We start from the raw sequence: 17,047 nt of genomic DNA on the forward strand, positions 1-17,047 counted from the left end.
GACGTCGTGGGCGCCTCTGTTGAGTGTGATGTTTGCTGTTGTGTTTTTATCATTTGAAGGAAGCATCCGTCTCTCCGTTGTTTGATAGCATCTTTGTGAGGAGTCATTGCAGTATTTCACTGAATCTTTTCCTCTATTTTTTGAGAGGCAAATATAGTTTTTATAAAAAAGTGTGGTGTTATGTTAAGACATCTTCAAATGTTAAATTCTTAAGATAAATCCAACTTGGTTTGGATACATTGTTTTATTTTTAATAACTACTAGATTTCATTTTCTGTTTTATTTTTAATACATTATTAGGTTTCATTTTCTGTTTTATTTTTAATACGTTATTAGTTTTCGTTTTCCTTTTTAAAGAATTGTTGCATTTATATTCGTGAGCGACGTGGCCTGTACTTTTTCTTCCTTGTGCTCTCCTTGTCTGATTTCTCTCTTTTTTAGTTTTATTTATTTATCTTTGGCTGTGCTGGGTCTTCGTTGCTTTTCTCTGCTTGTGGAGCACCGGGGCTCTTCTCCCGTTGCAGTGACGGGCTTCTCCTTGCGGGGGCGTCTCGTCGAGGGGCACAGGCTCCAGGTGTGCGGGCTCAGTAGGTGCAGCCCCCAGGCTCTAGAGCGCAGGCTCAGGAGTTGGCGGTTGGCCGCCTTAGTTGCTCCCCGGCTCAGAGGGTCCCCCTGGACCAGGGCTCGCGCTCCTGTGTCCTGCGTTGGCAGGAGGATTCTTAACCTCTGAGCCAGGGAAGCCCTGTCCTCGTCTGATGCTGGTGTCAAGGTGGTAGCCTCACAGGACGGGATCTTCCACGGCTGCTGTAACAAGCGACCACAAGCGTGGTGGCTGGAGGCGACCCGCATCCATCCTCGCTCAGTTCGCTGGGTTAGGCGTCCAGCACAGTCTCACTGGGGAGAAACCGGGTTGTGGCAGGCTGCGCCCCTTCTAGACGCTCTGGGGGGGACTCTCCTCCCGGCTCCTCCAGCAGCCAGAGGTGCCCCCACCCCGGGCTCGTGGCCCCCATGCCGTCTGTGCCGCAGCAGTGTGGCATCCCTGTGGCCCGCCTCTTTCTCTGTCTTCTCCTCCACTTCTCAGGACCCCGTGGTCACACTGGGCCCACCTGGATGGTCTCCCTGTTTCAAGGTCAGCCTACCAGCAGCCTGACCCTTCGCCACGTGGCATGACACGCTCAGGGGTTCCGGGCCTCAGGACTGGGCCTCATTTGGGGAGGTGGAGCGTTATTTTGCCCACCACGCAAAGCCACAGACCAAGATTTACACGCATGCCAAGTAACAGCAGGAGGTCCTCCCCTTCCTGTCCCCTCGGGTCGCCACCAGGGTCCACGTCTCCTGCCCAGAGGCTGCCTGGGTCTCCTGCTTCTTTGGACCTCCTGTGGGCGGCTCGCGAGCTGCAGTGACTGAAGAGGCCCGGCAGCGCCCCCAGGCTCAGCAGCCCGCAGGCCGGGTGGGGCTGTGTTTGTGCGTTCATTAACAGTCTCTTCTTTGCTGCCCCCAGCAGTCGGGCTGACAGCCGCTCCTGGACCTGCCTGGGGCGGCGGGACATGTGAGTGGCCCTCGGCAGGTGCCCGGCCGTGTCACCCTGACCACCCTGGAGGCCGTCACTCAGCTCGGAGCCAGGCAGGGCAGGGCACTCACTAGTTCTTTTTCTCCCCCCAGTTTTTAAAAATTAGATAATTACTTTACAATACTCTCACGGTTTTTGCCGTATATCAGCGTGAATCGGCATTAGGTATACATGTGTCCCCCTCCCCTCTCCATCTCCACCCCAGCCCCCAGGTTGTCACAGAGCACTGGCTTTGGGTTCCCCGCGTCATACGTCGAGCTCCCACGGGCGATCTGTTCTACATGTGGTAATTTGTGTGTTTCAACGCTATTCTTCCAAATCATCCCACCCTCTCCTTCCCCCACTGTGTCTAAAATGTCTGTCTCATTTGCTGCCCTGCAACTGCATATACACTGCAGAAAACCAGAATTGAAAAAGACACGTGTACCCCAACATGGCTTGCAGCCCTATTTACAATAGCCAGGACACGGAAGCAACCTAGATGTCCATCAACCGATGAATAAGGAAGTTGTGGTACATATACACAATGAAATGTTACTCAGCTATAAAAACGAATGCATTTGAGCCACTAGTTCTTTGAAATCCATCTGAACCTAAGTCCTTGTCGTAGGGAGCTTTGCCCGTTTTCCTAGGAAGGGACAGAAGAGTGACCTTTCTGGCTCTGGCAGGGAAGAGCGAGGCGACGGGTTGGCCCTGACGGTGGAGGGAAGCCCCACTGTGCTGCTGGAGGCATGGAGCCCCTGGGCCGTCCTGCCTGACGCCCAATTCCCAGGTCTCACCAACAGTCTCAGGCCAGAAGAAGAATCCAGAAACCTCCGTGTGGTTTCCTAGAGCCGGGCTGTCACCTAGGTGTGATTCTGCCCCCAGTGGACGTCTGAAGAGGTCTGGAGACGCTTGTGGTTGGGGCGGCTCAGGGGGCTGACCACCTGGCCTCGGAGTGCTGCTTCGCATCCTCTAGTGCCCGGGCCGGCCCCCAGCCTCACGTTGTCCGCCCCAGCCCTGAGTGTCCACGCCGCTGCCCACGGTGCGGGGGCCCAGCCGGATGCTGAAGGCTCTGCATCACTGCCTTTCTCCCCCAAAACCTAACACAGCCTCTGGGTCGGCCTGGTGATCACCAGGCGTGTCCCCAGCGAGGAGTGTGGGAAGGTCTGACTGCTGGCTTCCTGTCCGGCCAGCGAGGCTACGCATTGTTCAGCCAGTGCTGGAAATAAAACCCAGGAGCCACGCGGGTCCCTGACGGAAACGCTCCACGATCCCATCGGAGCCGGGCCGGCCGCTGTGTTTTCACGGAGGGTGTGCGCTGGTGTCTTTCACAATGTTCCGTTGACAGTGTAAACAGCCGGCCTGGCTGCAGCCCCACCTGAGCCGTAACTCCGCGTTTCCACCATCACGCTGGGTCGGAAGGGGGCTCCCGGCTCTGTCAGAGGCCTTCTGCTCCCCACTCTCGGCTCGTCTCCTGTAACTCAGCTCATCACTTAGTTTTGAGGAAATCCTTCTCACAGTGCCTTTTCCTTTTTCTGGCTGCACTGCTTGCCAGATCTTAGTTCCCTGACCGGGGATCGAACCTGTGCCCCGGGGAAGCATAGAGTCCTAACCCACTGGACTGCAAGGGAAGCACCACGATGCCTTTTAAAACATTTTCTTCCCTTTTGGATAAGCTCATGCAAGATAAAACTAATCTTTATAGGGCGAACCCTTAACTCCTTTGTTCCTTTTTAATTATTGAGGTGGCATTCACATCACGTCATAGCATGAGCCGATTCAAAGCGGGCAGCTCAGTGGCATTTGGTGCGTTCAGGGTGTTGTGCAGCCACCCCTCTGTCTAGTCCCCAGACGTTTCCATCACCCCAGGGACACCCACGCCCCCCAGCAGGCCCCACACCCGTCCCTGGCGGCTCCCCGCTTGGTTCCTGTTATTACGGATTTATGTGTTCTGGCCAGTTCATGCATGTGAAATTGTACAGTGTGTGCTTCTGAGACGGGCTTCCTTCACTGAGCGTGTTTCTGAGGTTGTCAATTCTTCACGTCCCTCCGCGTCTGACTGATAGTTCGTCGTATGGATGGACCACGTCTAGTTTTCAGTGTTTTTTTTTGGACCACATCTTGTTTAGATAGAATGCATCAGTCCATGGGCACGTGGGTTTCCACTTCCTGGCTCTTGTGAATCGTCATCGGCTGTGCCAAGGATTCATGTACAACATTTTGTGTGGATATATGTTTTCAATTATTTTACATTTCACCTTGGAGTGGGACTCGGGGTCAGGTGTCAATTACTTGTTTAACTTTCTGAGGAACCAATCCTTGACTCTTAGGTGAAAGTGCTTATCTTGACAAGAATGCGTCTCAGCTCACAGCTTCTGTAACCCGGTGTCAGAGTGGCCGCTGGGAGCTGTGAGCAAGCCTTCCTGGAGGTGGTGGGGCCTGGTACGACTTCAGTCTTCCAGAAGGTTCTGTCCAGCATGGACACGATGAGCTGTTTCTCATGGGATAACTCGATATTGTGGATGCTGAATTCGACCTTGGGACAGGAGCTTCGTTTCACACATGAAATTAGGGGAGGGCGTCTCTGAGTCGAAGTTATCCCGTATCAGGAAGTTTTGCAGTAAATAATAAAAGTGGGAGTGACAGGAGAAGGAAGTTTTAGGATCTTGGCTGTTTCTTCATTTATTTCTTCATCCTCCCTGTTTCTTTATGTATTCATCTTTCTTATTTAAACTGTAAAATTTGTGTAACATAAAGGTTGTCATTTAACCGTTTTTCTGTGTACAGGTCCATGGCATTAAGTCCACTCACCCTGCTGTGTGACCATCAACCCGTCCGTCTCCAGGACGTGTTCATCTTGCACAGCTGAGACTCAGTCCGCCTTAAAGGCCGGCCCCTCCCCCAGCCCCGACACGTACCGTCTGCTCTGTCTCGTGAACTTGACCGCTCGGACGCCCCGTGTCCCTGGGCTCACACGGCTTTCGTGTCTGGCTCCTCTGGCCTGGCGCTCTGTCCCCAGGTTCATCCGTCGCGTACCCGTGCCGGGACCCCCTCCTCTGTGAGGTCTCCCCGATCCTCGTGCTTCGTGAGGCCGTGCGTTTCCTGATGAGTGTTGGGCGTGTTGGACTCACCCGATGGTCTGGTGATGTAGCTGGACCTGCGCGGGTGTGATGAAGCTGAGCACGCTCAGCAGGTCCTCCTGGACGCGGGTGGGTCCCAGTCCAGCAAATGGTGTCCCTTTTAGAGGGGAGTCTGGACACACGGCCCACCACATGATGTGAGGCAGAGAAGGTCTGCGGGCTGAGGACTGCCGGCACTGGACGCCAGGACAGCACCAAGGGCCGGGTCGTCCCTCTGAGCCCCCGGGCGGAACCAACGCAGCTGACCCGTGACCTTGGACTTCCGGCCTCCACGCCGAGAGGGTCGGTGTTTTCTGAGCCCCAGGCTGCGGACAGGCCTTCCCACCATGCCTGTGTCCCGAGGCCGCGGCCATCCGGGCCCTCCTGCTTTCTCCGCACTCTGTGCTGGGAAGGCGGCTGTCCTCCACCGTCTGACCCCCGCCCCAGCCTCCCGGGGCCCTCCTGTCTCGTCTTCGCCAACCCAGCTCCGTCCCCTGCCCGCTGAGAGCCCCCGGCTCTGCTGAGACGCGCAGGGCTGAGGAAGCCCAGGGACGAGACGCTGGACGACGGCTGCCCCGTGACCAGCGCGGGCTCCTGGATGGGCCCCGCCCTCCACGAAGACCTGCGAGGCCCCCTCGCCTGCAGTGTCTGGGGTTTTGTGGGCGGTGCCCGCTGGTGGGTGCCCACGGCCCCGCAGTCCCATCTCCTCTGTCTCTTTTCCTCTGTGACTCGGGGACCGCGAGGGGACCCGGCTGAGCTACGGAAAGGCCTGCGCCCTCCCGGCTTGGAGGCTCTGGTTCCGGCGCCGTGTGCAGCCGCGGATGAAGTGCCTGCAGCTCAGGCCAGGGGAGTCCCGGGGAAGCTCCCTGTTCTCCCAGATGAAACAGGCTTCTAAGTGATCAACCGGACGGATGCTCAGGCAGGAGAAGGTGAAAAGCCCCTGAACGTCAGCAACATTCCTGACCAGAGCTTCTGCAAACAGTCAAGATCATCCAAACAAGGAAAGTCTGAGAAGCCGTCACAGCCGGAGGAGCGAGGGGATGGGACTCCCACGCATCTTGTGCGTCCTGGGACCCAGAGCGGACAGGAGGTGAAACAACGAGAGGAGAGGCGGGTGTCGCTTCTTTCAGACACACACCCCACACCGATCTGATAACAGAGTTAATTGTGGGAGTAACTGGGTCCTGAATAGTCACTGGAAGGACTGACCCTGAAGCTGAAGCTCCAGTACTTTGGCCACGTGATGCGAAGAGCTGACTCAGTAGAAAAGACCCTGATGCTGGGACAGATTGAAGGCGGGAGGAGAAGGAGATGACAGAGGATGAGAGGGCTGGATGGAATCACCGACTCGATGGACACGAGTTTGAGCAAGCTCCAGGAGTTGGTGATGGACAGGGAGGCCTGGCGTGCTGCAGTCCATGGGGTCGCAAAGAGTTGGACACGACTTAGCACCTGAGCAACAGGAAGCTGGGTGCTAGGTATACAGAACCTCTCTGCACTGTCCTCGCAATTTTTCTGTAAACGAAAGCTACTCTATAATAAAAGTTTTACTTAAAATTTATTTATTTATTTTTTTTAAAGTTTTACTTAAAATTTAAAAACAAATTAAAAACTTTTTTGATTTAAAAACAAATTCAGCAACCCAGACAGAATCACTGTCAGCACTGAAGTTTTTGCTCTCCATGCTAGTGGCTCCCTGGACTTGCGTGTAAACATGTGTTGTGTGAGGAGTGCCTTACCTTCCCCCCTAACTTCATGTTGTCTGGGTCTGCCGTGACGCCGGTGGAAGGGTTTGTCACCGCGTGGGTTTCGCTGAGCTGAGCCGCACAGTGAGGACAGCCATCCTTTTATTTCGTGGCTCCCTGTTGATGGGCAGTTAGGTTTGTGCTCCTGGAGACTCAGAAATCCAACCCCGATGATGTAAGCTCAGAGCAAATTCATTGTCTTGAGGACCTGGTTGTCCAGGATGGCCCATGGTCTTGAAATAAATTAATGGTAAGATTAACAGTAAGGTGCATATTTTACTTTCCAGCACATTTGACGTGAGTTAATATTCAGTGTTGTTTTCTGGTCATAACCTGGCTCTTTGTTCCTGGACGTTCCTCCGTGCTCTGACCTCCTGGGCTCCCTGTGGGAGGGTCCGAGCCCTGGACCCCTGGGAGGAAGAGGGTGGGATAGCCTAGATGGCTGCCCAGATGGCCTGAGCTTTTGAGCTTAAAACCAGCATGACCCTAGAATCTTGGACCCAGAACACATCTGTGTGTGGTTTAAGATTAAAAGGATGTTTCATAACAAAGTGTTACCGGGAAACAATATCTTATGTCTCATATTAGTACAATGGGCCTTTGCAAAAAAAAGAGAGAGAGAGAAAAGAAATATCCGCAGAAAAGTAGCTTGGATGGAAAAATGAAGTCTCTGATGCTGTTTGTGCCGATGTCAATCTTGGGGTTAGAGAGGTGCCGCTGGAAAAGGGCTTCTTCCCTTCCCCCTCCCTGCCCCCTGCCCCCTCCCCCCGAATGTTTATCCAGCAGCCTCTGAGTGCCGGGGACTGCTGCAGAAGTGACAGGTGCAGCAGAAACAAGACCTGCAAGTTCTTGGTCCTCTCGACTTCACTGGGGGAAAGATGGACGTGAGCAAATAAAATCCGGCTGCGGCCGCTCCTGTGCGGAAATAGAAGTGGGGGTGTGGCAGAGTGTGAGTGGGGGGACGTGGGAGGCCCCTCTGATGGGGGTCATGCCGCTGAGTCCTAGGTGGCCCAGCGGGCAGCCACCAGCGGCAAGGATGCCGTGTTCCAGGCAGAAGATGCAGCGTGCGAGGGCCCTGGGGCGGGGGGGGGGGCGTCTCTAAGACAAGGGAGGGTGGCAAGCATGGGCCATGTAGGACCATAAGATGGGGTACGTGGAGGCTTCCCTGGTGGTCCCTTGGCTAAGACTCCATTCTTCCGATGCAGGGGGCCTGGTGTTCGATCCCTGGTCAGAAACTAGATCCCGGACGCCACTGCTAAAAGGTCCCGAATGCTACAATGAAGACTCGGTGCCCTCCGCCCTCAGTCTGAGAGCCGCAGGCAGGGTCCCGGCGTCCGCCGTCTGCTCTCTGTGCTCCCAGGAAGCCGGGGACAGAGCCGAGCCCCCACCTCGCCCACCTCTGGGTTTTACACCAGCCCTGCGGGGTGGCCGCCCTCCCTACGCTGAGGTCTATGTGCCATGTCCTCTTTCAAATTCGGCCCTTCCAGAGAGTTCCCTGGTGGTCCAGTGGTTAGGACTCCATGCTTCTGCTGCCGACAGCCTGGGTTCAATCCCCGGTCAGGGAACTAAGATCCCAAAAGCAGAGCTGCACGGCCAAAAAGGGAAAAAAAAAGTCAGCCTTTCCAGGTTATCATGAGGACCAGATGGAGCCGTCATCTGGTTAGTGCCTGACCTACTAGGCGATGGGTATTATTACTGGGGGGAAGCCGGGGGCCCCCTCCACCAAGCCTGAGTTCTCAGGCGTGAGACTTGGCTTCCCAGGGTCTCAGTTTTTCTCACCTGTCAAGTGGGGTAATGCCAGGTTCTCTTAGAATCTCTGGGAATCTCAGGTTTGCACCCGAACGTGTTGTGACTTCTGCAGCGGTTGCGTTTCTCCGCTGTCTGGACAGGTTTTGTGACTCAGGGTTCCCCAAAAGCTGCTTCTGGCTCCTGGATGTCTGAGGAAATCCGTCCCAGATGCAGAAGTTCCCATACGTTGCCCGCCCGTCTGTCCTGCTGAGGGCTCCCCGCAAGTTGTGTGTGATGGTGACTGTGCCGGGTCCAAAGGGACAAGGTGGCCTCCAGGGCTTGTGGCCTGACCGCGTCCTCTTGGGGGTCCTGAGGCTTCCTGGACTCAGGCCGGAAGGTGGTCCCTGGCCCCTGATTGTCTGGGGGCACAGCCCAGCTCCAGCTCTGGGAGGGTGGGGCCTGCTGGAGGCTCAGAGCTTGCCCAGGTGCCCAGGGAACCGGGGTGGGGCCGCTCACGGAGGGCACAGGCTGCACCCACATTGCAGGACATCCGTTTGGGCTGCCAGGACACAGAGCCAAGCTGAGTCACAGGGATGAGAACTTGGCCAGGTGTTTCTCGGGCCCTGGAGCACGTGGTGTGGGGGGTGGACTGGAGCAGATGAAGGTCCCTGAGCATTGCGGCTGCACCTCAGGGCCGCCCTGGAGGTGACGGAGCCGCCCTGTGGCCAGCGTGGCCAGAGCACGTCCCTGGGGCGGCTGCTGGACAGCCCGTCTGGTTCTGGGCTCAGAACCTGTGGTGTTGCTCAGCCTGGTGACCTGAACACTCCGCCGTTTCTGGCCGCCATGTCTGAGGACCTTCTCTCACGAGCTGGTCACTTGTGTTGGCTGAGAGGCCATGTTCTCCTGTGTGTCTTCCTAAAGCAACACGTGGTGAGCTTCTCCTGGATGCTGGGCTTCCCCGGTGGCGCCCATGGAAAAGAACTCGCCTGCCAATGCAGGAGACGTAAGAGACGCGGGTTCATTCCCTGGGTGGAGAAGATCCCCTGGAGCGGGGCATGGCAACCCGCTCCAGTATTCCTGCCTGGAGAATCCCATGGACGGAGGAGCCTGGCGAGCTGCAGTCCACGGGGTCACAAAGAGTCAGACTCGGCTGAAGCGATTGAGCATGCACGGGTGTTTAGATGAGCAGGACACAGCTAGGAGGAGAGCGGCCGTCAGCATAGCAGAGGTCAAGGCGGGGACCGTGCTGGACACCGTGGGCTCTGAGCTGGGCTGCGGGTGGGTGGGCAGCTGGAGCAGGTGCAGAGGAGGGAGAACAGGGTCTCAGCGTCACCCCCGCCCCCATGTCTGGAGGAAAGCGTGTGAGGCTGGAGTCTCAGGCAGTGAGGACTGGGTTGTGTGCTGAGCGTTGAGATGCCCCGATGAGCTGGGGGCGGGGGGCGGGTTCCACCGGGGGCTTCTGAGCTTGATGGGCGTGATGGGAGCGGTGCTTTCAGAAGCTAAGTGTGGGGGGAAGGAAGCGGGCCCTGGGGTGCGGGGTCAAGGTTGTGGTCACGAGGGGGGAGGGGCCTGGGGCTCGGGGGTGCTGTTCCCGCTGGTGCGGGGAGAGGGGACTTGGCAGGCAGGCTGCTGAATGACCCCCTTCCCTTGTGCCTCACAGACGGCATCCACAGCGTGGCGGCGCTCTGCACCCTGCGGGTCACGGTCATCACGGACGACATGCTGACCAACAGCATCACCGTGCGCCTGGAGGACATGTCGCAGGAGCGCTTCCTGTCCCCGCTGCTCTCGCGCTTCGTGGAGGGCGTGGCCGCCGTGCTGTCCACCACCAGGGACGCCGTCTTCGTCTTCAACATCCAGAACGACACGGACGTGAGCTCCAACATCCTGAACGTGACCTTCTCGGCCTTGCTGCCCGGCGGCGTCCGGGACAAGTTCTTCCCGTCGGAGGACCTGCAGGAGCAGATCTACCTGAACCGGACGCTGCTGACGGCCGTGTCCACGCAGCGCGTGCTGCCCTTCGACGACAACATCTGCCTGCGGGAGCCATGCGAGAACTACATGAAGTGCGTGTCAGTGCTGAAGTTCGACAGCTCGGCGCCCTTCATCAGCTCGCCCACTGTGCTCTTCCGGCCCATCCACCCCGTCAACGGGCTGCGGTGCCGCTGCCCGCCCGGCTTCACCGGCGACTACTGTGAGACCGAGATCGACCTGTGCTACTCCAGCCCCTGCGGCGCCCACGGCCGCTGCCGCAGCCGCGAGGGCGGCTACACCTGCCAGTGTCAGGAGGACTTCACAGGTAGGGCCTCCCACTTCTCCCCGGGAGGGCTCGGGGCGTGGGGAGGCCCCGGGGCGCGGGGAGGCCCCGGTCGCCTGCGCGTCACACCAGCCTTCCAGCTCACAGGTCAGCGTGCCCGGCGGTTTCCTCCGTCCACTCCCCTCCTCGGGGACGTGGTCAAAGGCTGGACCCTGGGCTCCCTGGGTGTTGGCTCTGCTTCCTGACCACAGCTCCAGGGTCTCCACTGACCCTCGTGCCATTTAAGCCACCCTCTTAAGCATCTGCCTGCAATGCGGGAGACATGGGTTCCATCCCTGGGTCGGAAAGATCCTCCCTGGAGAAGGAAATGGCGGCCCACTCCGGTACTCTTGCCTGAAAAATCCCATGGACGGAGGAGCCTGGTGGGCTACAGTCCGTGGGGTTGCAAAGAGTCAGACACGAGTGAGTGACTTCACTTTCAGTTTTCACTTTCTTTGGAAGGACAGTAGGAGGAAGATTGTACAACCAGAGCCCGCTGAAAATCTACCCGGATGAAATGACATGTGCTTTGTTTAAGTGGCTTCGATTTTTTTAAGATTTTTTTTGATGTGGACCATTTTTAGTCTCTATTGAATTTGTTACAATATTGCTTCTGTTTTATGTTTTGATTTTTGGCCACATGGCACATAGGATCTTAGCTCCCCACCCCCCATCCCCCAGCCACACATCCCCTGCCTTGGAAGGCAGGGTCTTAACCACTGGACCACAAGGGAAGTCCCAAAGTGGCTTTGAATTTAAAGTAGTTCATTCCTGATTTCGAGTTTAACTGATTATAGTGAAATGGCGTAGGAACTTTCCTGATGGTCCAGTGGGGAAGACTCAGAGCTCCCAGTGCTGGGAGCCAGGTTCCATCCCTGGTCAGGGAACTAGGTCCCATGTGCTGCAGTAAAGATACAAATAAATAAATATTTTAAGAAGTAAAACAGCATAACTGGGATAGAAATGGTGAGCCACTGATCGTTTGGGTCTGGAAAGACGATGTTGGTCTCTTCATGCCTCATTGTCGCTGTAGAAATTACTCATCTTCCCTGCCTCAAAGATACACTTCCCTTGAGGCAAATTGATTTGTCACCAAAATCAGTCTTGCTAAAGGCAGCCGGTGGTTGTTTTTAAATACAAAAATCCCACCGAAAGCAATCCAGAAACACATGCTCTTGCTGTGGTCTCCAGTCGCCCATTCGACAAACACGTGTTCTGTGGCAGATGGTGACCGTCTGTCTTTCTGGAAAGGTTAGGTGGGACCTGACTCGGCCCGGGGGAGGCTTTGAGAGTCTTCCGTGGACCGTGTCCTCGGTGGACGTGTTTGGTGTAAACAGTGGGGAAACCGTTTCTGCGCATGAGGGACGCGGCACGCCTGATGGCGCTTAGGCCGGGCCTTACAGTGTTAGCAGGTATTCCCGGAGCAGGAGGAGAGTGAACCTGGGGTGGGGACACCGAGGGCGGTAGGCGGGCAGGTGGAGCTCTGCACCTGAAGAGGAGGAGCCGCTGCTGGAGGAGGGGGTGTTTGGCAGCCTGGGGAGCTGGCGTGCGCCCTGGCTTGCTGCGTCTGAGCCCAGCCTGGTTATAATCCACTGGCACCTCTGCAGCAAGAAAGGCTTGATTGCCCGCCGTGGCTCCCCTCAGCTGTCTGTGTCTGTCTGTCCATCCGTCACGTCTGGCTCTGCCCATCTCTTCCCCGTGGTCTCCCAGTTGTTAACCGTCAATTCCTGGCTGCCCTGGGATCTAGTGATGAGCAGGGAAGGTAAAGGACACCCCGGGGCCCGAGCCCACGCCTGAGTCGTCAGGGCTGTCGTGCCCAGGAGCCGTGCCACGCGGGTGGGGGCCCACCCCTTCCTCCCCCTCCCACCCCACAGCGTTGAGCTGGCATCTCGGCCTGTTTCAAAGTCCCGCCCAGTTGTGCCAGCCATGGTCAGCCCGCCGCACAACGGGGACGTGTTCCCCGCCTTCCCACAGAACTGGGTGTCCCTGCCTCCCTCCCCACCACACGGCCTGGATGGGGAGTGCGTCCACAATGACTCCTGCTTCCAGCGGAGAAGCCGTGGCCCCGGGCCCCTGGGACAGAGCCTGGTGCCCTCCAGGGAGTCAGCAAGCGAGCAGTCACTCAACGAGCGGTAGTTGGGTGCCTGCTGTGTGCCTGGCCGGTGCAGGCATCAGACCTGCCCCCGCCCAATGGTGTGGCCACCCAAGGTTGCCATGCAATCGGCCATCTCCCTGGTGGAGACACAGGATGGTGGGGGCCATGTGGGGGACACCCCAAGCTCCCCCAGACTCTGGCGGCTTCATCTTGAGGCTGGCCAGTGCGGGGGGTGGTCTGTCCTGGTTGAGCAGACCAGCATCGCTTTGTAGCCACAGCCACAGACCTGGGCCCCAGAAATGCCAGGTGTGAGCTTGGGGCCACGTCTGGGCAGGGTAAGCAGAGGCGCTGGGGACCCGGGGACCCAGGATCCTCTCCACAGAGGCATCAGCCTGTTGGGTGGGAAGGACTTCCAGACTTCTCAGGTTCTGTTTTCATCACCAGAGTCATTTCTAGAGAAATTATGCCCGGGAGTGACCCCGTGTGTCATCGCCGCTGAAAGGGCCTGATGGGCAGGGGCCTCATCTGAACGTCCTTGGTGCTGAGTTGCCGTACGCATTTCCCGCCGAGATAAGGCTGAGTCAGACTGATTCCTCCTCCTCCGTCCCCCTTCCTCTCTTTCTTCCTTTCTCCCTTTGAAGCCCTGCTCTCTTGCTAAGAGGTAATTGAGCCCATTTATTCCTGGTGAAAGCCGCGCTGTCGTCACCAGCGTTTTATTACTGGCTCCCGGGTAAGCCGAGCTCGGGCCTGGCGGGTGGGAAGCTGAAAGGGGCCCAAGGCCGCCGGAGGACCCTGGCTTCCTGTGTCGCCGGACGGGAGATGAGCTGGGTGAAGGAAGGTATCCGTTAATTTCAGGAAAAGCTCATGAATTTGATGCTGGAAAAATACCCCGACAGCTCCTTGGTGTTTCTTCCGTCCCTTTTGGCCTCAAGGAAGTTTCAAAGCCCCAGGAGCGAGGACTCCGTGTCCTTGTAGGGAGAAGGCATCTCTCCTTCTCACAGCTCTGCGTGGGGGCCTGGCTGGGGTCTGCAGGGGCCCTGCTCTGGAGGGGACGGGGGCAGAGGACTGCAGGCTTCGAGGCTCAGCCTGGCGAGCTTGCACGCCTGTTTCCTTGGTCGTGGTCCCTGTCCGCGCCGGCCTGTGAACAGCGTGGCTTTGACTTGGGTTTCGGTTAAACTCGCCACGCACGTGGCCCATCCCTCCCGCCTTCTCTCCTCCACACCTGCCATGTCTCTGTCGTTGCTGCCCTCGGGGTCCAGCCGAGTGTTGCCTCTGCTCCGGGGAGGTTCTGAGACGTTCCCGGCTTCCTGGAACAGTGACTGTCGAGCTCCCTGGAAACTCCCTCTGTTTGCGCGTTGATTGATCTGCTCTCATTTGGGGCGTGAGGCACGTATTTCCACGACCCTCAGGGGGGCGGCGACCTGCAGATGGTTCTTGGTGGGCCCTTCAGTGTGGTGTCCCATTCCAGATGGGTCTACCCGGTTACCCTGACCCTCCCAGCAGCTCCATGGCCCTGGTCTATAAATGGAGAGCCCGTGGTGCAAGTGTCTCATCTAGCGGTTCTCTGCGGGGAGATTCTGCCCCCAGGGGACACGTGACAACATCCCAGGACGGTGTGATTGTCCTAGGGGGTTGGGGTGCCCGTGGCTGGAAGCCAGGCGTGCTCCCAGCACACTCCGGGGCATGGGGCACCTCCCACAGAGAATGGTCCTCCCTGGAGTGTTCCTGGTGGTGGCGACGGGCCCTGTCCTAGACCCGGGTGAGGCTGAGGCAGGATTTGAAGCTGGTACTCTGGCTTCTGAGCTCAGGCTCTCCACCCTCTGGACCCCTCGAGGGTGGGACGGCCGGGTTCACCTGTTTACCGAGTCCTTTTTCTTGCTTCATTGACATCACCACATCTGTTAAGAAGTGCCTTCTGCGTGCAGGGTGCTAAGGGTGAAGCCAGAAGGGTCGCGGAGCAGTGGCGGTGGGAGAATCACGCCGCGTCCCCCTGTTCTCGAGGTCAGTTCAGTTCAGTCTCTCAGTCGTGTCCAGTTCTTTGCGACCCCACGGACTGCAGCACGCCAGGCCTCCCTGTCCATCACCAACTCCCGGAGCTCGCTCAAACTCATGTCCATTGACTCGGTGATGCCATCCAACCATCTCATCCTCTGTCGTCACCTTCTCCTCCCGCTTTCAGTCTTTCCCAGCATCAGGGCCTTTACTAATGAGTCAGCTCATCATATCAGGTGACCAAAGTATTGGAGTTTCAGCTTCAACATCAGTCCTTTCAATGAATATTCAGGACCGATCTCCTTTAGGATGGACTGGTTGGATCTCCTTGCAGTCCAAGGGCCTCTCAAGAGTCTCCTCCAGGGCCACAGTTCAAAAGCATCAGGGGGAGGCAAACTCCTCCGACCCAGGAGGACTCGAGTCTGGGCTGGTCCAGGGCGAGCCTCGGGCTGTGATTCTGAGCCTGGGTCCTGTTGCCCCTCGGCGTGTCGTGTCCCTAATTAAACAGCCTAGTCGCTCCTTGCTGCCGTGGGGGAGACTGCGCCCACCCGGGCTCCGCTCCAGGAGGCCTGCCACAACCCCGTGAGGTGGGGACAGCCGTCACCCGGATCAGGGACACCCAGTTCAGAGCTCAGTGGGGGGTGGGCGGACCTGGGGGTCTCTTTCCTGAGCACCGATCCACCTCGCTTCTCATTTCAGCCTGTTCAGGGCTCACAGTGGGTGCCCCCGCCCAACCCCGTGCTTCATGTTTAATCTGAAACCAAGCCTCCCGCCCCTGCCCCTGCCATCTGCTCTTCACGGGTGCCCGGGGCGGGGGCGGGTGCCCAGGTCACATGACCACTTGTGCTGGGTCCCATCGGTGCGGAGCCTCAGCCTCCCACAGAGCCTCGGAGGCTGACCTCAGCCCAGCACCCTGCCCCTTGCTCGCCTTCTAGAAGCAAGCCCGGCTCCTCTCACCAGGGCGCTGGCCCTCGAGTGTGCGTTCCCTCTGGTCTTCCTGAATGTCAGCACCGCCCCTCCCCTCTGCGTCCAGCATCAGTGTCCATCAGCACGGTGCAGGCGTACAGTAGGCGTGTAATCAATGCCCGAGCAGGACGGCGGGGTGAGGGGTTAACGAGCCGGGTCTTCCTCCTGGGCCTGAAAAGACGTCCTGGGAGTCCAGGACTCCGTGGTGTGCTCAGAGCCGCCTCTGCCGCCCCCCCAGGCGGGGCTCTCCTTCCATCGGCTCCGTCCCTTCCGTCCTGCTGGTGGGTCCCCACCTGGCCATGTGCCCGCCTGACCGCAGCCCAGCACTGCCTGGGAAGCCCTGCCCCTTCCTCTCTCACATGCATCCTCTCGGGATGGGATGCAGCGGTGGTGACTTATGTCACGGCCACATCGGCCGGGGTGGGGGGTGCATTCCTGAGCAGGCGGCAGCCTTGATGTCAGCTGGGAAGGAGGGCTTTCCCGGGCCGCTCAGCCACCTGCATGTCGGGGACGAGGGGACGGTCCTCTTTATCCCTGAGCCTCTGTGTTTAGACCCCGGGCCGCTGGTCTGGGTTCAGAGGGCTCAACGAATAGTCCTGCTCTGTGCATGAAGCCCAGGCTCTCCCTGGGCTCCCGATGTCCACGCTGCTGGACGCTGTGTCGTCAAGGGCGCGCCCCAGCGGGTGTAGCCTGGATTGGGGATCAGAGGGTCAGGGGCCACTTAGGAGAGTCTCAGTGGTGCTGGGTTTGAGCTTTGTGCTAACTACCCCGGGGTGGGACGTCGCAGTTGTCCTGTGGGGGGCCCTTCTGGGACTCCCCAGACTGTCCCTCAGGGTGACCTGCCCCGAGTTGGGGACCTGGACTGTCTCCCAGGGTGACCTCCCCTGGGCTGGGGACTTGGACTGTCCTCCAGGGTGACCTCCCCCAGGCTGGGGGCCTGGACTGTCCTCCCCAGGGCCAGGGTATTTTGTGTAGGTTCAAGGCCAAAGAAACTTTTAATATAAAAATTGCATCAACTTTTCTGTTCATGGGGAAAACACTGAAATCAATTCTGGCGCCTCTCTGATTCTGCTGTGAAAAATGACCCTTACCCCATCTCTGAGTTTTCTCTTGATGTCTCTCACCACCATAATGGTATCTCCATGCTCCTGGGACACACTGACCCTGTGCCCTCCTATTAGACGGAAGAGGCTTCGTGATCTGAGCTGCGCTGTCCTCCTGCAGGCTGACGTTCACGGGACACAGAGAAATAAGTTTGCCGCACTTATTGCCATTTACCGGATTAAAGCACCATTTGGAAGAGTTCGCCGTCAAGTCGAATTTAGTCCTTGAACCCGAGAGTTAATTATCATTCGAAATGAAAATCATTACCTGGCCTATAATTAAAATCTCAAATAAAGCAGAGACAGAATCCTTTCTTAGGAAGATGTGCTTTCCAGATACTCAGGATTACTGCAGTTTTCTCTCTTTGTAGCATCTACAGCTTCCTGGTTGGGGATAGCCAGCATTTCTCAAGTGTGTTATCGTAAAGCTGGGGAATTATTGCACTTCTGG

The 17,047-nt window shown here is 57.6% G+C and overlaps 1 protein-coding gene across 1 annotated transcript in view; it reads left to right on the top strand.

Moving 5' to 3' along the window:
- Positions 1 to 17,047, top strand: part of CELSR1 (cadherin EGF LAG seven-pass G-type receptor 1) — a 162,720-nt gene that overhangs the window by 42,296 nt on the left and 103,377 nt on the right. The window contains exon 2 of the mRNA XM_061125630.1: positions 9,805 to 10,443. Within this exon, the coding sequence (XP_060981613.1) occupies positions 9,805 to 10,443 (639 nt within the window). The remainder of the gene's footprint in view (positions 1 to 9,804; positions 10,444 to 17,047) is intronic.

This window comes from Dama dama, chromosome 22 (genome assembly GCF_033118175.1).
Source record: "Dama dama isolate Ldn47 chromosome 22, ASM3311817v1, whole genome shotgun sequence".
NCBI lineage: Eukaryota > Metazoa > Chordata > Mammalia > Artiodactyla > Cervidae > Dama > Dama dama.